Raw genomic sequence first — 25,759 nt, 5'->3', positions numbered from 1 at the left:
AAAGCTCAAAAATCTCAAAAAGGACGATTTGAAGGGAAAATTACTTTTTTGATATGAAACTCTCTAGGGAGTATTCGTACAAAAAAGTTGTCAACTACAAAAATAAAGTTCTATATTTGATCTGTATAGTCCATACAACATTTTCATTGTGGATCAATTAGGAATACCGTAACACCCTATTAAAGTTGGTCTTTTTCAACTGAAAGCCCGCCGAGATCTACATTTTGGTATATTTTTTTGATCATAATATTGAGTTTCATGCGAGTTACATGTTGATTGCAACTAAATAAATAACACCATCTGATGGTCCAGTGACCCCCTCCTCGTCTCCAGTGTAAACAGCAAACACCCCCGTCCATCAACCCGTCTCCTCCACATACACACCGATCCATCCACTACACTCACTTTCTTCTTTTTCTCATCACTGCTGCGTCTCTCACTGTCTCATCATTGATTTCCACTCTCTTTCAAATGTATCAATCACTAAACTATATCATTTTTATCATTTTAAACCTTTTTGAGACACGTTTTTGACACGTGGACATTGGGCGTTTTGAGCATTTTAAGCGTTTTAATACGATTAAAACAAGAGGAATTTTGTGATTTTTGATTGATTGAGATAGTAAAATTCTTCTTTTTTTCTCCCTGTCAAAAAAAAGTAAATAAGACATTTTTGAACTATTTTTTCCTCAATTTTAATCATTTTCTACAGTTTTTTTTGTCTGAAATCCAATTTTTCACGTTTCCTTTGTAAACAATTGAAAAAATTTATCACAAATCGAACCAAAACACTCCAAAATCTGAAAATTCACAATGGAGCGCGTTAGCATTTTGTCCTTCTTTGATTTTGAACCATTTCTCCCTACTTTTAGCCATTTCTTGATGTTTTTTGCATTTTTTATTCAAACTTCGCTTAGAAAACATTCAATTTTTATAAGAATTAGAAAAGTTATTACAAATCGCTCGAAAAGACTCCAAAATTCATAAAATCTGGAAAATTCTCAATGGAGCGCATTTGTATTTTGTCCTTTTTTGAATTTCAACCATTTTTACCCCATTTAAGTCATTTTTGCAGTTTTTTTTTCAAATTTTGCTCTGAAAACATTACAATTTTAAAGAATTTAGAAAAGTTATTATAAATCGCACCAAAAAACTTCAAAAAATTAATAAAATCTGAAAATTCACAATGGAGCGCATTTGCATTTTATATAATTTTGAATTTGTTAATCTCATCTCGTCCAGGGCTTAAAAACTTGATTCCGCTTTCATGTTTTTGGCATTTTTTCAAAAAGGCTCTTAAACGCGCCGTATCTCAAAAGTGGGCGGAGCCAGGAGAACCCTGTCAACTACAAAAATATAGCCCTAGATTTTATCCACAATTTTGTAATTGTTTGTTTTTTGTTTGCTCCGCCCACTTTTGAGATATGCACCTTTAAAGATGCTGTTTCAACAAGATCTTGAAATTTTTCAATGGAGCGCATTTGCATTTTGTCCTTTTTTGAATTTCCCGCCAAATCATTTTCCCAAGTTTTCAGATGGCCTCAGGCTTTATAGAAATCGCCAACAAGCAGGGTCTATCGGCCACTCTCCTCCCCTTTGGCGCCACTCTCGCCAAGTTAACATTTCCAGACAAAGAGGGCAAAAATCAGGACCTAGTGCTGGGATTTGACACGATTGATGGTAAATAAATGGTGGCCTAGAAACACAAATTTGAAAAGTTAGTCCCCATTTTTTCTTACAGAATTTGAAGCGGACACCGCGTCCATCGGCAAGACAGTCGGCCGTGTCGCCAATAGAATCAGGAATTCGAAATTGACGTTTGACGGGAAGGAGTACAGTATGACACCCAATAATGGACCACATTATTTGCATGGTGGACCGAATGGATTGGGTTATGTAAGTGACTTTTGATGTAGATCAAAAATCTGAAAATTTTAAATTTTTCAGCGTAAATGGGAGGTGGTCCGACACGCACCACAATCCGTGTCCTTCAGTGTCAGAGCTAATGAGCAAGAGGATGGATTGCCAGGAGATGCGAAAATTGATGTAAGTTCTGAAATTCTGAAAAAATCTGAAATTTGAAAAAAAAAATTTGGACTTTCCTTGTTTTAACCGCCCGTATCTCTTCAGGGAGTGTTCGTACAAAAAAGTGTTCAACTACAAAAATGTAGATCTAGACTTGTTTAGTATATTCTGAAAATTTTAGAAATTTTTCGAAATCGTATCTGTGCGTAAGCTAGCTATAAATAACTTGATGTAAGGATCGTCGACTAATGGTTATCAGTAGAGCGCGTTTGCTTAGGCAATCGAGTTTGATGTTTAATAAGTGCGCTCTAGTGACAAAAAACTGGAATTCAAAAAAAAAAACTAGCAATTTAAATTTTTTGTAGCTAGAAGAAAAAAAAGTTTAAAAAATAACTTTTTGGTGCACACTCTCTATGACGAGATATGGCGCTGAGAAGCTGTCAGCTTATTTTAACCGCCCGTAAATCTCCAGGCCCGTACAAAAAAGTTGTCAACTACAAAAATGTAGCCCGTAGCTTGATAAATATACCCTACAAATTTTGGCTCAATCGCTTCACAGGGAACGCCGTGGCACACTAAGATACAATCGCGCTCCAATGATAATCTCTCTGCAAACGCGCTCTATTGAGAACTTATAGGTTACCTACACCGTCAACGACCGTAACCAACTAATCATCGAACACCACGCGACATGTGAAACCGCCGGTCTTCTCGCGCTCACCAACCACGCCTACTGGAATCTCGATGGCTCCGAGAATGTGTCGGAGCACTTTCTGGAAATGAGCTCCGAGGAATACGTGGAAGTGGATGACACCTTCTGCCCAACTGGAGCAATCCGTCCGGTTAATAAGACCCGTTTTGACTTCAGAGCCGGTGGGAAACAGTTGAAAGAATCCGGTGGAGCACCGGGAGAGCTCCTGGACCTCGACAATGACCTGGTCATTACTAAGAAAGACCCTCCGGTCACTCCGACGTCTTCTCACTTGAGATTCTGGAGCCAAAAATCGGGAATCGAGATGTCAATTACCACCTCATACCCTGTCATCCATCTCTACGCATCCAAGTTTTTAGAGTGCCGAGGAAAAAATGGAGAGCACTACAAACCGAACAAAGCACTCGCGATTGAGCCACAATTTCACTCGGCCGCACCGAATTTTGTGAGTTTTGAAAAACTTAATTGGGTAATTAATTAGTCAATTATTATAGGACAACTTTCCGGACGTCTCCCTTCGCCCAGGACAACACTATTGCCAGGAGATTGTGTATACGTTTTCGCGTGTTAATTAATTGCTGTAATTTTTTTCAATTTGGACATCCGGACACACAGATACTTTTATTTTTAAATTAAATTAACTTGTGTACACCTTTTCCCGTCTCAATTAATTGCTGTAAATTATTGTTTTGTTTAAAATCTGGTCATTTTTCATTTTAAATTAATTTTTTTATTAAATGAAATTAAATTTTACCAAAAACAAATTGAAATCAATAAAATCAATGCAATTATATTATGACTTGCCGAGAAATTCTTCAAAAAACCGTTTTTTTTAAATAGGATTTCTGGAAATATTGGAATAAATTAAGGAGTTTTTCAAAAAAAAGTTTTCATCAATTAAAAAAAAAATTTTGGAGGGTGTCACATTTTCACCTTTTTCAGGACCAAAACTAGTTTTTTTCATACCTTTTTTTTCTTGAAAATTTCATAGAATTTGCTACAATTACATATGTGTAAAGCCTATTTTCTGAGCAGACCTAAACATTTTTTTGAAAAAAATTTTCAATTTTTCAAAAACCGTTCAGAGACCAGAAATAATCTTTGACAGTTTTGAAATGTCTTGGTTTCAAAACAAAAAATTTCAAAACTGTTTCAAAACGGCACGGTTGCAAAATGTCCCTCACCACAGTCCGTTGGGAAAAACATTTGATTCTTTTCCGTATAATTCACTCCATAGCATAAACTGTGATCAATTATCATATTTTTGTTATTTTCCATGATTTCAACGTGTCCAACTATCCGCTGTAAGGATTTAAATGGTAACATGATTATGAAAGAAGGCGGAGCCTAAAAACCTTCAAACGTGGGAAACGAGCGGTGAGAAGATTCGCGTTGTATCGGATAGTTATAGTAGCACCGGCTGGAATATCTGGAATATTTTTGCTTAAAATTTTAGTTTTTTTGAAAATTCCTCACCCCAACCGTGAATTACATACTCCAGACTCCCAAAACAGTCAATATCAGTGAGATTTGTCAGTTTCACCAGAATCGTTCCATAGATCCATGTGACATTCTCCATTTTCCACACGAATTTCTCATCGCCTGGACCGATAACAATGTGTCCAGACACCCGTTGACAGGAGGTGTCAAAAGTTTGGAGACTGAATTTTTCGATTTCACAAATCTTCTCTCCGTCGATCGATGAGATACCGCTAGTCTCAGAGAGTTTGCATGGAACTGCTTTGAAAGAGAGGTGAGATATTTGGCTGTTGACGAAGTGAGTGATTTCCCCGATTGTCAGACAAAAATCTGGAGAACCGTAGAGCCTATGTTTGATTTCGGTGGTGGTGGAGTTCTCGATGGTGTAGAAGTTCTGAAACACAGGTTTTTTAGTTTTGAGATGTCCCAGTTGCGAACTGTCTTAGTTTTAAAACGTCACAAGTGCGGTATTTACAAAGACCCTGAGATCGAAAAAATTTTTGGACGAAACAGGTTCCGGACCATCGTCATTGCAGCCAGACGGAAAGTTTCAGAACAAACACCTATATCTCTCCAAGGAACACTCGTACAAAAAAGTGTTCAACTACAAAAATGTAGATCAAGACTTGTTTAGTATATTCTGAAAATTTTGAAAATTTTGGAAATTGCATCTGTCCGTGGCACCAGGTCAATGAAGCTACGAATGACTTGTGTGGTTATCAATAGAGCGCGCTTACTGATATCTTCGGATTAGTCTATTCTGAGGTTAAGTGCGCGCTAGTGACAAAATAAAAAAACTGGGCATATTTGAATTTTTGTATAATTGAAAAAAAATCTCTTGAAAAAATAATTATTAGACAAAAAAGTTTTTAAAAATTTTTTAATGTATACCACAGATTATTTTGTAATTTTTTATTAGAATCTTTATGATTTTTAAATTAAAAAAGTCTCGAATTTTATTTCTCTAGTTGACAACATTTTGGTGCGCGCTCTCTAGGACGAAATATAGCGCCAAGAAGTGATTGCAGGGAAGAGTTTCCTTCATTTTAACCGACCGTATCTCTCCAGAGAGTGTCTATACAAAAAAGTGGTTAACTACAAAAATTTAGTTCGTAATTTTTTTAGTATACCCCACAAATCTGGGGTAGATCGAGTGACACACATTTCTACTACTCACCTTCAAATTTGGAACATTCAATCTGCTGAATTTGGCAGGATTCCAGATTTTCAGTGCACACGATGTTGATGTAAAATTGGTCATTCCGATTTCAGTAAGATACTGGTTATCCTCAATAACCAACACTTCCATATTCATACTGTCAGGAGGAGATTTCTCATTCTCTGGTGTACTGTAGCATTCCACAGTTTCCAGTCCGGAAAGAAATTTGATATTTGAGAAATTTGTGTCTATGATATGAAGGAAGCCATAAAGAACTTTGAGGTGTTTGAAGGCAATCGATAATTGATCTTCCGTGACGTCAGAGCTCTGATCAATCAATAAATTGGCGCAAACAGATGAGCATGTCGTGGGGAATAACGGTAGTGTAGTGGAATCCATATGCAGTGGTTCGAAAATGCACTTGGGGTCTTCAATGAAAAATTTTATAATCGTTGAAAAAATAATATTTACCGCATCTCGTCTTCAAAAACTGTTCTGTTTCTTCATAATTTTGAATAGGAACTTTTATCGAAAAACAGTTTTGAATAAAAAATGAAGAAATAAGAAGAAGAAAAAGTAATTTCATGTCAGTTAGAGCTGAAAGGGGAGAAAATGTTTGAAGTATTAAAAAAGGAAATGTTGAGAGCAGGTGAAATAGGTTTTTGTGATTAAGTACTGAATTTTTAAGGGAGAAAAACATCTGGGCATCCGGACATCTGTTCATCTGACTACACAGATGGAAACTGGTATCAGGACATCTGGATGCATAGACAGACATCTGGAGGCACAGACACACAGACAATCTGATTTATAATATAATACAAGAAGGAATCCGGACACGTGTTATATGCTCATCAATTTTGAATTTTGAGTCTTATTTTGTCCCCTTGATATTATGTGATAGTCGGTAAGACATCTCTAATCGCCACTCTGCTTTGTATCTAAATAAAAAACTAATAGGCTTAATAAAAGAAATTACTTTTACAAACCTTGTCTTTCGAGTAATACCCACACGACACCACTGACTTCACAGTATCACGATATTGAGATGACATAAGCATACAAACAATGAAATGGGTTACTGTACTTGCAGTGAACAGCATTGAGAACAGATAGTATAAATAGTAAAGAATTCTTCTAGAACACAGATTAGATTCAGGGAGATTTCTATATTTTTGAAAAACTCACGAAATTCCCGGAGTGTCCTCAAAGAAATATACAACTGAACTGGTGAGTCCAAAAGGAAACTGAGCGATGGAAAATGTAAGAGTAAAATAAAATACAAGTCTGGTAGTTTTTTTGGAATCCGTCAACTTGTTTGATGAAATCAATTTTCGCCTGTTTTGTTCGATGTTTCTGACTTCTCTCATCAGTAGAAAAGTGATAATAGGGAACAGTAGACAAGAGATCAACTGGAATGATTTTTATATCAATAGAGTTGTTTTCCCGAGTCAAGATGGAGTTACAGGTCGAGACATATACATATATATCATTAGAACCGAAATTTTGCGCTGATTTCAAATCTGTATTCTGTTCTTGCTATGAAAAACGATAAATTTGGGACTCTTGAAAATGCTCATTTTTGCATTGGGAAGCATCGGTAATTAACTTTTTTCACGAGGTCGTTTTGCAAAAACAGAATACAGATTTGAAATCAGCGCAAAATTTCCGTTCTAGTGATATATATCTCAACCCGTAACTCCATCTTGACTCGGGGTCCTTCCTTACTGAGATGCTGGATAGGCCCTTCAAAAATACTTTTTAGTATACCCCACAAATCTAGGCCCACAAACTCCATCTTGACTCGAGATCCTTCCTTAGTAAACTCACATTCGATACTACAGCATCTGTTACATAAACTGTGTTGAGAATAAGTCGATTATTCGCCATAAAAAGATCCGACTTTTGACTGTAATAAAACCTTGTAGTAATGTTTTCATTACAAAATGAAATAGTCTCAGTCCATTCAATCTGAAACTCCAACAACTTCAGAATTCCCAGAGGGGCACTGGCCAGGAACACTCCCAAAATAACTGAATATCCTGCTGCCGGTTTTGTAAGGTTTTCATGAAATCGACTCATCGGATTCCGAACAACAATTGTTCTGATGAGTGCAATTGAAAGACAGATCCATGTGGAGTATCTTCTCGAATAATTGGTCAATGTGAAGAAACATGTTTGGAAAAGAATGAAAGTATATGATTCGGTTAGTAGACACAATTCAGAAATCGTGAGTCTATCATAAAGAAGTTTAAACTCCTGGGAGAGTGAACAAATATCGAAAAAGGCCACAGCAGCCATCATCAGATTCACAGAAGATGTTCTCATTGCTGGTCTGGTAAGGATAATGAAATGAAACAAATTAATTATTCCACAAATCACTGATATATGGCAAATATATTCTAGGAGGAAAGTAATGAATAAACTGAAATTATAGTTTTAAATAAAATTTTGAATTTCAAATCAAACTCACCTCAAGGTATTCTGAAACCTACATAACACTAATGCGGTAGATTTTTTGAAATATGGGAATCCATATTTCCGGCATTGTTCCATTTTGATATTGTGAAAACTAAATTTTAAAATTCTATGACCAAAACAAGCCATTGATAGCTTGAATATTCGGATATTCGAACACACCGACAAACATCCAGACATCTGGAAAACATTTTCAATATTTGAGCACATTTTACTTGATCAAATTCTCTTTTTTTGCGTAATATCCAATTAGAAAATCCAATTCCGTGTAGCTAATCGTAGATCATGACACACCTTGCAACCTTGCCGAAAATTGTACTTTTGACTTATTGTGCCTTTGCTCACCGAGCACAGGCTCCGCCCACTTTCTGTCTTCTCAGAAATTCAACAACCTGTAATTATCTAGTCGCTGGCGATCATCAAAACGAAAATTTTCAAGATTTTTATCAAAATATTCTATCGAGATTGAAAAAGAAATGGATGCCCTCCAAATATTCTTCCGCTGCTACTGGCCAGCATTCTACTTTATCTGTTTGTGTCTCCATCTGACTATGTACACTTTGATCTACCATAGGACGAGTAGGATACTGACGACGTTGAGATACTTTCTGTATCCGGCGACCACGGCGAATTTCGTATTGGCAACGCTGGCGTTCGCGACGCAGGTTAGGTACGTGGCCGAGATTTTGCAACTTTTGGAATTCGAGGCCATCTGATTTTAGGAATGTTAATAACAAGAAATCGATGGCTTTGTTGTGTGACGGATTCTGTAAATTTATTGGGCCCACTTTTTGCTTTCATTGCTATGTTCTTCTATTGGTAAGACCGGAGAATGGGACTATCCAAAGTTTTGATCTACAGACTATGGTTACTGTAACCGGACTGATCAACCTACACACACTCTGCTACCGTACCATGTCTCTCAAATATCTAGATTCCTATGAAGCTGACAAGGCGACTCTGAGATTCTCATGGCATTACCTGATCCCGCTGGTCACCCTGGTTGCGTACAATGCATCAGATCTTACGATAATTTTTTTTTCAAATTTTGCAGATTTTAAGCTACCTACCGCCTCAAAACCATGCCAACGTCTACATGGAGACTCTCTTTCTCCACCCGGACTACAATTTTGAGATTTACAAAAATTTCGGAGGATTCGCGAATTCCCACCATTTCTGTATGACTTTCAACACGTTTGCACTGGCACTGACCACAATTTATGTGCCAATTATTGGATCCTATTGGAAATATGTGGCGCTGAAAATATTGAGATCAAATATCTCGTCGATGACATCGAATCCGAGTCGAATCATGCTCGAGACGCTGATTAAGGTGAGCATCAATATCCACGGGTGTCCTTGTGTCCATCTGTGTGTCCGGATTTCCAGATGTCTGTCTGTGTGTCCAAAATTTGTTCAGTTTGTCATGAAGTCAATGTTCAGATATCTCAGATCTTTGGTGTCCGACTGTCTGTCTATGTGTCCGGATGTCTGTTTCAGAGCTGTGCGGAATTCCTTCCTTTGGCTTCAGTTTTGAAAATTTTAGGTCCGACTTCCGTGTAAAATGATCAGAAATTTTTTGAACTTTCGACGGAAATTTCGACTAAATTTTGGTGGTTTTTTGGTGGGACTAGAAAAAATTTTTCTCAAATTTGTCATTTTCCTTCAAATTTGGAAAAAAAAGTATAGAAAAAGTCACAAAAAACCTCACAAAATAATGCAAAACTGGACACGACACAGGACGAGACCAGACGGGACCAAATATCGAGACAGAACGAGACATAGTCTTTTTTTAGGGTCTCAGTCTCCAAGTCCTCCTCCCCTTATGCTGCTATGTGCCTGTTACCATTGTCTACGTCTGGAATAAGTACTCGGGTAATTGAAATGTTTTTGATCTACAATTTTTGAATCAGATTTTTCCCAGGAACCCAAATCCTAATTTCTCAATACACGCTTCCTTTCTTGGGGTCTCTACCGTGTATTTTCGATCCACTGCTTCAGATTTATTTCATTATGCCTTATCGAACTACCATTAGGAATTTCTTCGTCTGTAATCCGTTGACACCGATTTCGAGACAGGCGAGAGGTGAGTTGACGAGACTCTACGAGACTAGACGAGACTAGACGAGACTCCACGAGACTCTAAGAAACTCCACGAGACTCCACGAGACTCAACGAGACTCCACGAGACTCCACGAGACTCCACGAGACTCCAATTTTCCAGTAGACGACGTGGAATCCATGACATTTCTTCAATTGTTTCGAAAATTCATCGGACTGGAGCAGAAAACAAAAATTTCGGTTATGAGGAATCGAATGTGTAGTTTGTAGTTTTTCTTCATGTCGGAATAAATATTTGGTTTTCTAAAAGTTTTAGAGGAAATAAATCAGAAATCAGAAAACTATTGTGATTCTTGGAATAAGGATATAAGACATCAAATCGAATATATCTATAATTATGGCGGAGCACAATTTTTCTTTTCGACTCCAAAACACGTTTTTATTTCTGTTATTGGACTTTAGGACGAGCTATGTCCTTTGGTGGAGGAGAAGGGAATTATAAAACCATTTATTTACATGGTGAGAATCAACAACTAAGAGTTCTCTACATCTTATATAGGCAGATCTTCTTGCCACGTGTGACCTCGGGGTTGGACGTTCACTAGGCTAGGCCATGCTAGTTCACGCCACAACACCTCCCTTTCTTTAATGAAAGTTCGTTTGTCTACTGTCTTGCATCTTCGGTTCTTCCACGACAGCCGCTGCCTAGACTCCACAGCATTTCTTCTTTTGGACCCATGTCCGCATCATTGCTTCGATCTTCTGATCTTCAGCCAACGATCTTCAGCAGATGTCATTTCCCTATGCATCTCACAGCTTCCACACGAAATCTACCATTCGAAATCGTTGAACACGAGTACCTCGATCCATCTTCACTCGGTGCTGCTGCTGGTTCTTCAACGGTGTCTTCCTTCCGGGTGATCCCATGATCTCGAGCTCGTCACTCTCCAACCCTTCTTACCGCTGGTTTGTTGTCGATGTTCTCCACCGGGATCTCTTTTCTTCGGCCTTCTCCGTGCGCATCAGTCAACGGTCCCGTCCGGCATGCGCGTCCCCGGAGCGTCGGTTCGTTGATCTCATCCTGATCGCCACTGTTATGTCCTTTGGTGGAGGAGAAGGGAATTATAAAACCATTTATTTACATGGTGAGAATCAACAACTAAGAGTTCTCTACATCTTATATAACGCGTTCTCTGTAAGACTCGAGCAACGCGTGCCCTAGGCTTAGATTTTTATATGATCATGTACTTTGAGTGTTGTGCAACACACCTGCACAATATTGGGTCGCAGCTCCGGGTTACTGTAGTACGGTAGGTGCTCATAGGTCAAAAAATGAACTTTTTGAAAATCGATCGGGGAAAGCTGAAATTTTTAGCATATATTGAATAGGAATAGAGTATTCATTTCACAAAGTTTCAAAATTTTTGAAACTTTTTCAACCGAGTTATGGTCAAAAAACACACTTTTTTGACCAATTTTTTGAGAAATACCAAAATTGGGGTACTTAATCGGAATTTCCCCATTCCAAATTTATTATTTTCATATTTGTTATTATTTTCCCTTTTGATCAAAAAAAAATTCAATAAAAAAAACCTCGATCGAAGGGTTGAAATCCAAGCGAGAAAAAGCAACAAAATTTTTTTTTTGAGATTTTAAAGATTTTGTTTTAGAAATGCGTAGTCCTTGTGATTTGCAACATTTTTTGTATTAACACTTATGTCTTCACTCTTCACCATCACATAGAAATTTTGAATTTAGTGTAAATCTTCAATTGAGCGGCGTGTGACTTCCAGCTGTCGCGTAAGAGCGGCATACACAAAATAAATGTTTTTGTTCAAATAATTTTATTATTGGGCTTTGTTTGACAATAAACTGCTTACTGTAGAAGACAATTCGGTACGTTTTTCATTCACAAAGTTGTGTGATTAATCTCTCACATGAGAATCTCTTACGTTGGGAACCGCAGATCTTGATATTTTTATTGTAACAGACATTACTTGGTCTTACTAAAAAACTCCTAAAGTAGTAGCGGCGTTCTCCCAAGTTTTGCTTAAAAAAATCGATTTTTTGTTTTTTTGGAAAATTTTTTAGTCAACTCACTTTGGCTCTTCATAACTTCTCACATTTTCAATATTTTTAGAATAATTTTTTTGCAAATGATTGGTAAAGACATGTTCTTTATTTTTGCTCATTGTGTTATAAAGCTACTATTTTGTCGGAATGAGATAATTTAGGAACTACTTTTATTTTGGAAAAACGTTATAAAGAGACAGAGTCCATTTGATCATCTGACGGATGATGCAAGTTCACACACTCAAATGTAGATCAAACCAAATAATAAAGATTTACTTTGAATTTTAGACTCCTTTACAGGAAGTTTATGTATTACTACTCTACAACTAATTTTTTCTGAATTTTTCATTTTTAGGTCACGTGATGGGAAAAAGAACACAGTGGCCTGATTTCCATTTCAATTTAAAACATTTTTTATGTTGACACCTTTAAAAAAAAGACCCAAATCTGAGTTTTGGAAAAAAAGATGGTCTTCTGTTAATGAGTAGAGTGTATGTATGGTAGTAATACATAAATAGCCTGTAAAGGAGTCTAAATTTCGAAGTAAATCTCATTTTTTGGTTTGATCTACATTTGAGTGTGTGAACTTGCATCATCTATCAATTCTTCGAATGGACTCTGTCTCTTGAGAACGTTTTTTCAAAATAAAAGTAATTCCCAAATTATCTCATTCCGACAAGGTAGGAGCTTTATAATACAATGAGCAAAAATAAAGAACATGTCTTTACCAATCATTTGCAAAAAAATTATTCTAAAAATATTGAAAATGTGAGAAGTTATGAAGAGCCAAAGTGAGTTGACTAAAAAATTTTCCAAAAAAACAAAAAATCGATTTTTTTAAGCAAAACTTGGGAGAACGCCGCTACTACTTTAGGAGTTTTTTAGTAAGACCAAGTAATGTCTGTTACAATAAAAATATCAAGATCTGCGGTTCCCAACGTAAGAGATTCTCATGTGAGAGATTAATCACACAACTTTGTGAATGAAAAACGTACCGAATTGTCTTCTACAGTAAGCAGTTTATTGTCAAACAAAGCCCAATAATAAAATTATTTGAAGAAAAACATTTATTTTGTGTATGCCGCTCTTACGCGACAGCTGGAAGTCACACGCCGCTCAATTGAAGATTTACACTAAATTCAAAATTTCTATGTGATGGTGAAGAGTGAAGACATAAGTGTTAAAACAAAAAATGTTGCAAATCACAAGGACTACGCATTTCTAAAACAAAATCTTTAAAATCTCAAAAAAAAATTTTGTTGCTTTTTCTCGCTTGGATTTCAACCCTTCGGTCGAGGTTTTTTTTATTGAATTTTTTTTTGATCAAAAGGGAAAATAATAACAAATATGAAAATAATAAATTTGGAATGGGGAAATTCCGATTAAGTACCCCAATTTTGGTATTTCTCAAAAAATTGGTCAAAAAAGTGTGTTTTTTGACCATAACTCGGTTGAAAAAGTTTCAAAAATTCTGAAACTTTGTGAAATGAATACTCTATTCCTATTCAATATATGCTAAAAATTTCAGCTTTCCCCGATCGATTTTCAAAAAGTTCATTTTTTGACCTATGAGCACCTACCGTACTACAGTAACCCGGAGCTGCGACCCAATATTGTGCATATGTGTTGCACATGTCCTCATAAACGTTCTTTGAAAGTTTCAAAGCTGTAGCTATCTTACACGCCCTAGGCCCGAACCTACAGTGACCATACTCGAGTCTTACAGAGAATAGGTTATATATTGTTCCGCCCAGTTTCCGAATGATGATACCTGGAATCCAAGTAGCTTTCGGAGATCTATAGTCTTTGACGTAAACCTTTTGGTTGACGACAAAGTGACGAGGCATGGCTCCGTGTTGGTTTTTGAACTGCTCTTCCATCTTCCGGTTTCGATCACCAACATTCGGGTCCATAGGGAGCAGTAAATCGAGTTCTGTTCGGAGTTTGCGGTTGAGGAAGTTCTCGGCTGGTGACAATCCGTTTGGGCTGGCTGCACATGGAGTAGCTCGATAAGTCTGTAGAAATGTGGTCACGGCAGAGTCAGAGTTCCCTTCCCCTCTTAACTTTTGTAGTGCCCTTTTCAGGGTGTCCACGAATCGTTCAGCTTGCCCATTTGATTGTGGATGAAATGGGGGTGAGCGGACGTGGGTGATTCCATTAAGCTTGCAGAACTGTTCCAGCTGTTTCGAACTAAATTGGGAGCCATTGTCAGTGACCAGAATCTCAGGATTGCCGAATTGAGCGAATACTTGTCGGAAGATGTGAATGGTTGCGCTTGTTGTGATTGACTTCGTGGCGTAGATCTCCGGCCATTTCGAGTAAGAATCTACAATCACGAGATAGTATATACCTTGTAGTGGTCCACAGTAATCGGCATGTACGCGATTCCACGGCTTGGTTGAGCACGGCCACGAGTGTAGGACGTTCTTTACTGGATTCTTTGCAGCTCCGGCACAAGGATCGCAGCATTTAACGAGATTCTCAATATCCTTATCCATTGCCGGCCAATAAACGTAACTTCTAGCTAGTTTCTTCATTCGGACGATTCCAGGATGACCGCGATGTAACATGATGAGAACTTCAGTTTTTAGAGAGGTTGGTAGCACTATTCTCTCACCTATCATAACACATTCTTGCACTATGGATAACTCAGTTTGACGCTGTTGGAACAACCATATTGGCGCGGCTTTGTCCAGTACCGGCCATTTTCCACTCCGGATGCATTCCATAACTTTCATGAGCAACTTGTCACGATGAGTTTCACTTCGAATGATATCCACAGTAACCGGCAATTGATCACAAACACGATCCAGACTGCAAATTATGTCACCTTCTATGTGGGCAATAACAACCTCTTCAGTCTCTTCTCTTTGCTGCATCTGGTCAGATATCAATCGAGATAACGCGTCCACTTGTCCGAAGTCCTTAGTATTAATGTATTCAATCGAGAAATTATAATTCATCAGTATGGTAGCCCAGCGTTGAAGTCTATTTGCGGTGTAAATTGGCACTCCTTTCTTCTCCCCAAAGATCGATAGTAGTGGTTTATGATCAGTTCTGAGAGTGAACCGACGGTCATGTACAAACTTGTGGAACTTGGTGACAGCGGTGACTAGGCCAAATGCCTCTTTTTCGATTTGGCTGTAATTACGTTGGGCTTTATTCAGTGCCTTACTCACGTGGTATATGGCTTTTTCTTTCCCATCTGGAAATCGGTGTGATATGGTGGCTCCGATTCCGTACTGCGAAGCATCGGCGGCCACAATGATTGGAAGTTTCGGATTGTAGTGGGTCAACAACAGATCTGATTGTAGCATTTCCTTGACCTGGTCGAACGCATGCTGACATTCCGTATTCCATTTGAATTCCACATCCTTATTGGTAAGCTTATCCAATGGTGGTCTGAGTCGGTGTAGGTCCCTTACGAAGGTGCCATAAAATTGTATCAGTCCAAGAAATGACCTGACTTCGATAGCATTCTTGGGAGCCGGCATTGCTTTGATGTCTGCAATTTTCTGTGGATCCGGCTTTCGTCCTTGTTCATTTATAACGAATCCGAGGAATTGTATCTCCGGCATGAGGAATGAACACTTCTCCAGTCGCATTCGGAATCCAAACGATGCAATCCGTTCAATAACCTTCTTCACACGTTGATTGTGCTCTTCTACGGAGCAGCCAGTTACGATAATGTCATCCAAGTAGCAGGATACACCATCTAATCCCGCAAGCATTGTATCCATCACTTGCTGAAATATCCCGGGAGCAGCTTTCACTCCGAATGGTAGTCTATTGTAGTGGAAGAGGCCTTTGTGCGTATTGATAACGAGAAGTTTCTTAGAATCATCATCTACCTCAATCTGTAAATATGCATCGGCAAGATCTATCTGTGAAAAGAACTTCCCACCGTTTAGTTTGGCAAATATGTCGTCCGCAGTCGGAAGAGGGTGCTGATGAGCTTCAATAGCGTCGTTGAGTCCTGTGGAGAAATCTGAGCATAAACGTATCGATCCATTCTTCTTAGTGACAGCTACAACTGGTGCTGCCCAATCCGAATGATCCAAAGACTTCAAAACTCCAGTTGCTTCAAGACGGTCAATTTCATTGGATAGTGCTTCGAGTGATGCATATGGCACCGGACGCGATTTCCGGAATACTGGTTGTGCATTGGGTTTCAATTTGAGTTTCGCTCTCATTTTTGTACATAATCCAAGCCCTGCTTGGAAAACGTCTGGGTATTCACTGCTCAAATCAACTTTCAGCCCATCCCTCAGTCCGTCCAGGTAGCTGCATGCTGATCCGGAGGAGGTACTGGCAGAGTTGATTGTTGGTGCATCATGTAATAACTTCCAGAACGTTTGGTCTTGAGCAACCCAATCTATTCCCAGTAATGTATTCGTTTCGGTGACATGGGCGGTACCAGTGGCTCTGACTCCGTTTAACTCGAAGTTGCAGTTAAATGATCCTTTCACGGTGATGACTTGATTGTTGGCTGCTCGCACTCGAATTGACGGTGGTTCCAACTTCGGTCGTCCGAGACGTTTCCAGTCAGCCAAGTTCACGAGAGTAACGTCCGCACCAGTATCCAGTAACATTTTTATTGGTTTGCCATTGATAGTCACCGATTTGTATATGCGAGTTGATCCATGAGTAGCAGCCACTCCAACGAAAACGGTCTTCACCTTATGATTAACTTTTGGATGGTCTCTCGGTTTTGATCTACAACTCTTTGCTATGTGTCCGGTTTTATTACAGGTCCTGCACGTTGCCGTTTGGTACTTGCAGTCCTTTGACCAGTGACTTCCGCCACATCGGTAGCATGGAGATGGCGGTGGCTTCTCCGTTTTGTTTTGAGTGTGTTGATTTTGTGGCTTCTTTTGGACGGCTTGAACTTCCGGGCTTTGGTTGCTGGGTGCCACTGATTTTGAATCTGCTCTAATATCCAACACTCTCTTCACTTCCGCTTCCATCTCCAACAATGTAATTCTCGGTTTTTGCTCTAAAACTTGCAATGCTCTTGTTCTGATGTCTTGGTAGCTGCTGTCCTTCATTCCATTGATCCAGATCAAGCAGCACAGTTGATCATCGGACATTTTTTTGAATTCAGACGAAGTATATCCTCGTAGAATGCTTCCAGTATATTCTTCAAGCGATCCACCACTGTATTCACTTCTCAGAAATTCTTGTCTCTTCCGAAACACTGACGTCGTCGATTTGAATGTTGTTTTTAGCACACCAATCGTTTCATTAAAACTCAGCTCATTGGGCACCTTTGGAAGAATACGATTAGTGTAGTGGGCATAATCTGTTGGACTTAACTTAGCTAGGATGACTCGGGTTTTGGTATCGTCCGCAAGTTGTGCTCCATCCTTAGTGACTATTTCCTCGTATCTATTGAACCACCCTTCAAAAGTCTTCTCTTCCTCAGGGACATATGTGAACATAGGAATTCTGCTACTTATTGTGTCCATTAGTTTGCTCGAATCGAAAGTAGGAGTAACTGTTGAGCTTGAGGCAGCGGCCGGTGGGGTTTGATTTTGAGTGAAGATTGTCATTAGATTCATGACCTGCTCCGTGAGTTTCAGAATTGCTGCTTGAGTGTCCTGATCGCCATGTTGAGTCGGGCTGTCTGCCATTGCTGGGCCGGGGTGTGGAGTGTAAGAGACGAAGTAGCGAACTTGTTTATTCACGACAAGAGGAGTAACTCGAACTGATGTGAGACAGAGAGTTGAGCCTCACATTGATAAGATCTGACCTTTCATGGAAGGTCAGTGGGGAATTAGAATAATAAGATGGTGAAAACCTAGGAAAGGTTTTCACGTAATAGTTATGCAACGTGGGTTGCAACAGGACGTTTCGAAACCAATAGACTTTTTCTTAGCGAACTGTTAGTGTCAACTCTGTCGAGTACTATTCATTATCCGGGAGTTTAACTTAAAAATAATCTGGATTGTGAAAATGTTTTAATAAACTTAGATTACCGTGAAGTTGATGACGTAAGGATTCTGAATCTGTGTTCAAAATTGTGTTAATGTTAGAGTGAAATTGAACCGAGTTACATAAGCTTTTGTGTCTCGCTTCATTTCTGACCAATTAAAAATTTGAAAACGGATTCAGAATACTCACGTCTTCAACTTTCCAATCATGTAAATTTAGTACTTATTATTGTTCCCCAAAAGCTAAAGACGTGACGATTTTGAATTTTATTTCAATTGTTTTCTAGGTCCACAACTGACCGAGTTGCAAAATTTCCTGTAACTTGGTCCAATTTCATCCTACTCAAATTTTGAAAACGAATTCAAAATCCCCACATTATCAGCTTCCCAGGCATTCAAATTTTTTCTGAAAAACACAGTCTTGTCCTCTAGAGGTCGGTCTCTGACTACTGTAATTCTCCTACAGACTTGCTGAGTTTACTTTGCTTTACCTGACAGATGTTTCCAGGACACCCTTTACTAAAAAAGTTTTCTCAAAAAACATTTTTCTTTGCAGACTCACTCTTGAAGGTGTTTGGTCTCTTCCGACTCATGAACTCCCCAATTTTCCACCACTGACAGACACACTTGTTTCAAATATCTTTAGCCAATTCTCGGAAAAAAGTTTCAGGTTTTGACAGATCACAGATGAAAAAGAAATCATAGCATTCCTAAAAATAAATAAATAAATGTAGTGACTTTTGATTGAATGAGTAGAAACTTTCAAAATAATTGCGTAATTGCCACCCGACTGAATTCAATCAGTCTCCAACAAAAAATAGAAAGCTTTATTTTTGTTTTGGAGGCTCAAACGAAATTTTTGACCGATTTTTTTGTTGAATTTTTCGCATTTTGCGTCAATGAAAAAAAAACACAGATGAGTATTAGAGTCACCTCATTGTCTTCATGTTTTTTTTTTGCTGAAGTTCTCAGAAAAATTTGCTTGCGGAAAATGAGACTATTTTTTTTGCAAAATTCTATAAATTTTTGCTTCAAAATGTTACTTGTCTATCAATAAACTCAATTTTCAAACAGTTATCTTTTAAATTTTCGGTTCGCATGACTGTTGTTCCCCCTTTTTCTCATATATTTATATTTTTGTCTTGTCTGTGTCTGTGTGTCCGTGTATCCGGATGTCCAGTCATCTAATCTGAGCAGCTCTTCAAGAACTTTAAAAATGAATTATTTCACTCCGTATCAAGGCTAATGGTCCGCTCAGCCAAATAATTTCAGAGATTTTAACTTTGTGAAAAATTCCAGTAGCGCGCACTTACATACCCGAGAAGAGTAGTCTCCATCCTATCGCCAATTTCCTTACAGTTTACTGAGTATCGTTTTTCAATGTCAGTGAGTCGCTGCTCAGCAAATTTAAAACTTTCAGATTCACCAATGTACCTCATCCTAGACCAGTTTGCTTCTATATACTACCCAATATATTTTCTCTGCTGTATGCTTCTCCACTCCCTTCTATTCTACCTAATCTACTGGAGAACTACGAAAGTTTTACGCGCGATGCGATATTTTTTATATCCATCGAATTTCATTAATTTCTGCCTAGCTGTTTTGACATTTTTTCTGCAATTCAGGTGAGTAGACGTTTCACAACTTTAGGACGTTTCGAAACTTTAGAAATGTGCACAACACCCAATCACTCGCCATAATGTGTCAGGGACCGTGCAAGTATCTGGGGCCTGCGTGGTGTTTTCATGGCTATATTTTTATATTGGTGAGTTGCAGTTGAAGCTGAAAACGTGAGGATTCTGAATCCGTTTCAAAAATTTTTCTAGATTGAAAATGAAGCGAGATACAACAAAATTCTGTAACTCGGTTCAATTTCACTCTAAGAAAATTTTGAAAACAGATTCAGAATCTTCACGTCTTCAGCTTTCTGAAAATATAAATTTTAATATATTTAGTATTATTAGAAAGCTGAAGGCGTGAGGATTCTGGATCTGTTTTCAAATTTCGAGTTGGCCAAAAATGAAGCGAGATACAAAAGCTTATGTAACTCTGTTCAATTTCATTCTATAAAAATTTCAAAAACAGGTTCAAAATGCTCACGTTGTCAGCTTTCTAGAAATTCTAATTATTAAGAAATTTACATAATTAGAAAGCTGAAGACCTAAAGATTCTGAATCTGTTTTCAAATTTCGAGTTGACCAAAAATGAAGCGAGATACAAAAGCTTATAACTCGGTTCAATTTCATTCTATAAAAATTTCAAAAACAGGTTCAAAATGCTCACGTTGTCAGCTTTCTAGAAATTCTAATTATTAAGAAATTTACATAATTAGAATGCTGAAGACACATGGATTTTGAATCTGTTTTCAAATTTTGAATTGGTCAAAAATGAAGCAAGATACAAAAGTTTCTGTAACTCGGTTGAATTTCACTCTATAAGAATTTCAAAAACAGGTTCAAAATCCTCACGTTTTCAGCTTTCTAGAAATTCTAATTATTAAGAAATTTACATAAGTAGAAAGCTGAAGACACATGAATTCTGAATCCGGTTTCAAAATTAGAGTAGGATGAAATTGGACCGAGTTACAGGGCATGTTGCAACTCGGCCAGTTGTTTCCCTAGAAAATAAATTTTTAAAAAAACAGATTCAGATTCAGCATGAATTCAGCTTTTTAGTCACATCATTTCAGAATTAATTGGTATATCCGGAAATCTGAAGACCTAAGGATTCTGAATCTGTTTTCACAATTTGAGTTGGTCAAAAATGAAACGAGATACAAAAGTTTCTGTATCTCGGTTCAATTTCACTCTAGAACAATTTTGAAAACAGATTCCGAATCCTCACGTCTTCAGCTTTATTTTCGGACATTTCATTTATCAAATTTATATTATTCTTTCAGTCAACCGCCACTACCGGAGGCGTTCTCAACATACATACCCTTTACTACAGGCTGATCACTATCAAGTACCATGAAAATCTCAATTTTCGAGTTTATATTTTTGGGCTATGGTATTTATTTCCAATCCTAATTACAGTAAGGACACCCGGACAATCTAAGGCACAGACACACAGACAGACTTTTCAGATTCTATCCTACATTCCCCCAATAGATCTCGACTTTGTCTACAATGAAACTCTACAAATCCACCCGGACTACGATTTCAGTCCGTATCTGAAATTCGGGGGATTCGCCAATTCTCATAATATTTGTATGACGCTGGTTACTGTAACTCTAGTAGTTTTAGCCACGTTGGCACCTTTATTAGGGTGGTATTGGAGGAGAGAGACGTTGAAGATATTAGATCAGAGCATCAATTCATTGTCGGCACAGAGTGTGACGCAGTTTAGAGCGTTGATTCATGTAAGGTCACCAATTTCAAAACTTCAAAAGATATTTGTGAAGCTGAAGACGTGAGGATTCTGAATCAGTTTTCAGATATTCTCTAAATCGAAATCTGACTGAGATATAAAACATTTTGTAACTCGGTACGATATCGCCCTACAAGAATTTTGAAAACAGATTCAGAATCCTCACGTCTTCAGCTTTCTGTCACGCTAAATATATTAAAATTCGTGTTTTCAGATAGCTGAAGACGTGTGGATTCTGAATATGTTTTCATTTATTTTCTAGGTCCACAACTGACCGAGTTGCAAAATGTCCTGTAACTCGGTCCAATTTCATCCTAGTCAAATTGTGAAACCAGATTCAGAATCCTTAGGTCTTCAGCTTTCCAATTAAGTAAATTTCATAATGAATAGAATCACTCGAAAGTTGAATTAATGCGGGTTCTGAATCTGTTTTCAAAATTATTCTAGAATAAAATTGAACCGAGTTACAAAAGCTTTTGTATTTCGCTTCATTTCTGACTAATTCAAAATTTAAAAATAGATTCAAAATACTCACGTCTTCAGCTTTCTAGTCATGTAATTTTTATAAAAATTAGAATTACTAGAAAACTCTAGGCGTGAGGATACTGAATATGTTTTCAAAATTATTCTAAAATAAAATTGAACCGAGTTACAGAAATTTTTGTATCTCGCTTCATTTTTGGCCAACCCGAAATTTGAAAACAGATTCAGAATCCTTGTGTCTTCCCCTTAATCCAAACCATTTTCCAGGGCCTAGGCCTTCAAATTATGATTCCACTATTCTGTTATGTTCCCGTTGGATTCTTCTACATCTATAATAAGTACTCGGGTAATTTCAGCCCCCCCCCCCCCTCCCTCCTCACTCACTCAATTTTTCCACAGGAACCCAAATAACCATCTCCCAGTACACTCTATGCCTCATGATGACTCTTCCCGCGTTATTCGACCCAATTCTTCAAATTTATTTTATTGTCCCCTATAGACGGGCGGTGAGACAAATGATGACGTGTGGCAGAAGCAGGAGGAGGGGGATTGATGACGCGGAGAGTGAGTGTTTGTGTTCTTGAACTCTCTTTTTCACTTTTCGAAATATATTTTTAGGCGGCGCACCACGTCATAACACAATTACCCTATGGCAGAGGAGGAAATCATCGCAGCCCAACCAAAGAGTTGTGAATAATACGGCTTAGGGCTTTGAATTTTTTAAAATCTGTCTGTGTGTCCGAGTGTCCGGATGTCTTCTCACAGATTCTTCGAAACGGGACGTTTCGCAACCAAGAAGTTTCACCTATTAACTCGGCACAGTTCTTACAACTGCGCTCCACCGAAATCCCCTTAAGAAATGTCTCTTTTTCTCTGACTAGGGAATGCCTCACACAATGTTTGGAGATACACAACATGATATATAGCACTGGAAAGCTGACGTTTCCCTGATTCCGAATCTATATTCAGTTTTTGCAATGGCGCTCCCAGTTTTGAGGAATCCGGCTCCAAAGTTTGGGTAAATTTTAGTGCTAAAACTCAAGTTGCCAGCCCGCATGTTGCCCCAAAACGTGAATCCATTCGGAAGATAGTTCTCTGAGTCTCTCAATATTGCACACAATTTTTTTTTCGTTTCGGTAGAGCGCGGTTGTAAGAATCACGTTTCAGTTTTTTTTACAATTTGTTTAAAAAAAGAAATTTAATTTTTTTTGAGATTTCGCAATGAAATTCTTTTAGATGCACCATGAATAACCCAGTCACATGAATGTATGTGACGAAATTTGTTTTCAATTTCAAAAAAAAAACAAAAAATTAATTTTCAGAAAACTATTTTTGAGTTTTTTTGCCTTTTTCAAAGTTTTCGGCATGATAATCAGTGCGATGCACCATATTCCGGGTTCGTCTCGTCAAAATTTGAGGAAATAGAGAAAAATCGATAATTTGCTACATTTCACTTGAAAAATTCAGAATTCTGCATTTTTTCGACCGAAAAATTGTGTTTTTTACCATCCAAACATGATATTTTTCACTTTTGGCCTAATTTGAGACATTTTTTGGATATTTTTCTATTAAAATCAATAAAACCTTAATTTTTTCAATAAATTTTACATAAATTTTCACGATTTTTCAATCATTTTCAGCTTAAAAACGTTAAAAATCCCAAAAAAAACCATGCTAAAAACCTATTTTCGAATTTCCCTCCACTTTGATACTATGCTAAACAACACGCGGTGCGTTATTCCGGAGTGTCGTTTGGTAAAAATTTCTGCATTTTTTTTCAATTTTCATCTTTTTCAACCATTTTTCTCCTACTTTTTCCTGATTTTTCTCGAATTTCTAGTCCTCCGAGCTAATTTCTCAACGATTTTAGCCAAAAATGTCAAAAAGCGATGAAGAAATAGTAAAAGAAGAGCCAAAAGACGAACAGACCGCGAAACACTTGCACAAACTCGCCGAGACTGGCAAAGAGCAAGGACTTCCAGCGTGTGTTGTGGCTCATTATGAAAAGAAGGCTTGGGAAGCTGTAAGTGGAGAAAAAGTCGCTGAAAAGTTTGGAAAAATTTGAAAAAAATTCGAAAAAATCGAATGTTTTCTGAATTTTCAGACAAAAAGCGACGAGAAGTTCACAAGTTGCGAGAAATGCGGAATGCCACCACCAGCGCCACTCGATTCGGCAAAGTAAGTAGTTTTCGTGCGAATTATCTGAAAATTTCAAAAATTTTCCAGAAAAATCGAGTCGGATCTGTCGAAAACCTGCGCCACCTGCGATCACGTGAACAAGAAAGCGATCGGTACCGAGTCGGAGCTCGCCGAGCAAGCTAAGAAGGAGGAGATTCTGAAGAAACAGGAGGAGAGACCGTAAGTTGGAAATTTCAGAAGACTCCGCCCATTTTAAGCCATTTTGGGCTATTTTCAGCCAAATTTTGAAACTAAAAATCAATTTTCAGAGTGCTCAAACGTAAATCTGACGAGAGACGGCGCCCTGCGTATCCGAATCGCAGAATGTATAGTCCAGTGAGAATGTTGGCTCGGAAAGGTAAATAATGATCATTTTCAGAATTTTTAAGGAGAAAAGTGAATTCAAAACCGATTTTTTTCAGCTGAAAATTGAATTTTTTGGTTTTACAAGTAAATTTTCCAATTTTCTAATCGAAAATTGGTCAATAAAGACATATTTTGAGCAAAAAACGATGAAAAATTCCCATTTTTGACCCATTTTTCCCGTAAGATTTCTAGTTTTGGCATTCTTCAATAGAAGGGTTAACAAAATTCACTCGAAGCAGTTTCAATAAGAAAATCGATAAATTTTATCGGAAAAATGGAAATTTTGCGAAATTTTGAGTATTTTTCGTCGAAAATCCTGAAATTTCGCATATTTTTTAGCATAAAACCCCAAAAACTCTAAATCCAACTACTGATTCAACAGAAAAAATTGAATTTTTGTGATTTTTCTTCTATTTTGCTATTTGTAGACCTGAAAGTCATTTTTTCAGCTATTTCATTTTGTTTGTGATTTGAAGTTACTCATTTTCAGCCAGTTTAAGACCTTTGGTTATTTTTGGAACATTTTCAACCAAAAACACGATTTTTATATCTGAAAGTGTCGGGATTCGTAATTTTCAGACATTTTTACACCGAAGAGTTCATTTTTACCAACAAAAAAAGATTTTTCGATCATTTTCAGTCAAAAAAACACAATTTTTCGATTTGAATCCCTCAAAATTCTATTATTTTTTCGGTGATTTTAATAATTTTCTATTGATTTTTGTCGATTTCAGACCAATTTTTACCGAAGATTAGTGATTTTTCGATCATTTTCAGTCAAAATTCTATTTAAAACAGTAATTTTCAGACATTTTTGAACCGAAAAAGTCAGATTTTAAAACCAGGTTATCAGCGGTTTTCATAGATTTCAGACCAATTTTGACTCGAAATTTTTTTTTTAGCAAAAAGTGATTTTTCGCCGAAAATTCTATTTTGAAAATTTCTACTCATAAATCATGATTTTCAGCGATTTCAAGCTGTTTTTTATCGATTTTCGTTGATTTCAGACCAATTTTTATTTAAAAAAAGTGATTTTTTGCCGAAAATTCTTTAAAAAAACGAAAATTTTCGATTTTTCCACTCCAATTTCATTCCAGTGACTCCACAATGCGGCCCACCAAAAAACTACCAACGTCCAGTCAAAAAGACGAAGCTCGTCGAGGAAAAAGAGCCCGAATTCCTTCAGCAACTCTTCGGAATCGGCGCTAAGGAAGCCTAAATTTTACCTTTTTCATCGTTTTTTCAGTCAATTTCTGTTCAATTTTGTCAATTTTTGCCAATTTTTGTTGCTTTCCCCCCCCCCCCCCCCCCCCCCATTATGTGCACATTTTCTTACGGTAGTCGACTCTCATCCCATCTCTGTTAAATTGTCCCCGCCCCCTAAACGCAAGTAGTTGCCAGAAACAGGTTAATTTTATAAGCAAGCTGTCATTCCACGCCAGA

At 37.6% G+C, this 25,759-nt stretch overlaps 6 protein-coding genes across 6 annotated transcripts; 4 read left to right on the top strand and 2 right to left on the bottom strand.

Annotated features, from left to right (window-relative positions):
* Window positions 1-1,535: 1,535 nt before the first annotated feature.
* Window positions 1,536-3,312, top strand: GCK72_020898 (uncharacterized protein; the record flags this gene model as incomplete). The annotated part of the gene is made up of 5 exons (XM_003106390.2): window positions 1,536-1,680; window positions 1,742-1,896; window positions 1,948-2,046; window positions 2,664-3,182; window positions 3,232-3,312. The coding sequence occupies 5 exons, from the start codon at window positions 1,536-1,538 to the stop codon at window positions 3,310-3,312; spliced, it is 999 nt and encodes a 332-aa protein (XP_003106438.2).
* Window positions 3,313-3,889: 577 nt separating this feature from the next.
* On the bottom strand, window positions 3,890-5,774 carry GCK72_020897 (uncharacterized protein; the record flags this gene model as incomplete). The annotated part of the gene is made up of 4 exons (XM_053733871.1): window positions 3,890-4,039; window positions 4,093-4,166; window positions 4,214-4,610; window positions 5,394-5,774. The coding sequence occupies 4 exons, from the start codon at window positions 5,772-5,774 to the stop codon at window positions 3,890-3,892; spliced, it is 1,002 nt and encodes a 333-aa protein (XP_053582784.1).
* A 1,380-nt stretch (window positions 5,775-7,154) lies between these two features.
* GCK72_020896 (uncharacterized protein) lies at window positions 7,155-7,703 on the bottom strand (the record flags this gene model as incomplete). The annotated part of the gene is made up of 1 exon (XM_053733870.1): window positions 7,155-7,703. One exon carries the CDS (start codon window positions 7,701-7,703, stop codon window positions 7,155-7,157), a length of 549 nt encoding a protein of 182 aa, XP_053582783.1.
* Window positions 7,704-8,329: 626 nt separating this feature from the next.
* Window positions 8,330-9,977, top strand: GCK72_020895 (uncharacterized protein; the record flags this gene model as incomplete). Its single annotated transcript, XM_053733869.1, has 5 exons — window positions 8,330-8,518; window positions 8,715-8,855; window positions 8,908-9,186; window positions 9,650-9,728; window positions 9,778-9,977. 5 exons carry the CDS (start codon window positions 8,330-8,332, stop codon window positions 9,975-9,977), a joined length of 888 nt encoding a protein of 295 aa, XP_053582782.1.
* Window positions 9,978-22,057: 12,080 nt separating this feature from the next.
* GCK72_020894 (uncharacterized protein) lies at window positions 22,058-22,479 on the top strand (the record flags this gene model as incomplete). The annotated part of the gene is made up of 3 exons (XM_003106538.2): window positions 22,058-22,118; window positions 22,172-22,336; window positions 22,391-22,479. 3 exons carry the CDS (start codon window positions 22,058-22,060, stop codon window positions 22,477-22,479), a joined length of 315 nt encoding a protein of 104 aa, XP_003106586.2.
* A 1,169-nt stretch (window positions 22,480-23,648) lies between these two features.
* GCK72_020893 (uncharacterized protein) lies at window positions 23,649-25,535 on the top strand (the record flags this gene model as incomplete). The annotated part of the gene is made up of 5 exons (XM_003106346.2): window positions 23,649-23,795; window positions 23,877-23,950; window positions 23,999-24,130; window positions 24,220-24,308; window positions 25,414-25,535. The coding sequence occupies 5 exons, from the start codon at window positions 23,649-23,651 to the stop codon at window positions 25,533-25,535; spliced, it is 564 nt and encodes a 187-aa protein (XP_003106394.2).
* Window positions 25,536-25,759: the final 224 nt, after the last annotated feature.

The sequence above is a fragment of the Caenorhabditis remanei genome, chromosome V, assembly GCF_010183535.1.
Source record: "Caenorhabditis remanei strain PX506 chromosome V, whole genome shotgun sequence".
NCBI lineage: Eukaryota > Metazoa > Nematoda > Chromadorea > Rhabditida > Rhabditidae > Caenorhabditis > Caenorhabditis remanei.
Note: the sequence above shows the minus strand (reverse complement) of the source record. Positions and strands in the feature narration are given on the sequence as shown.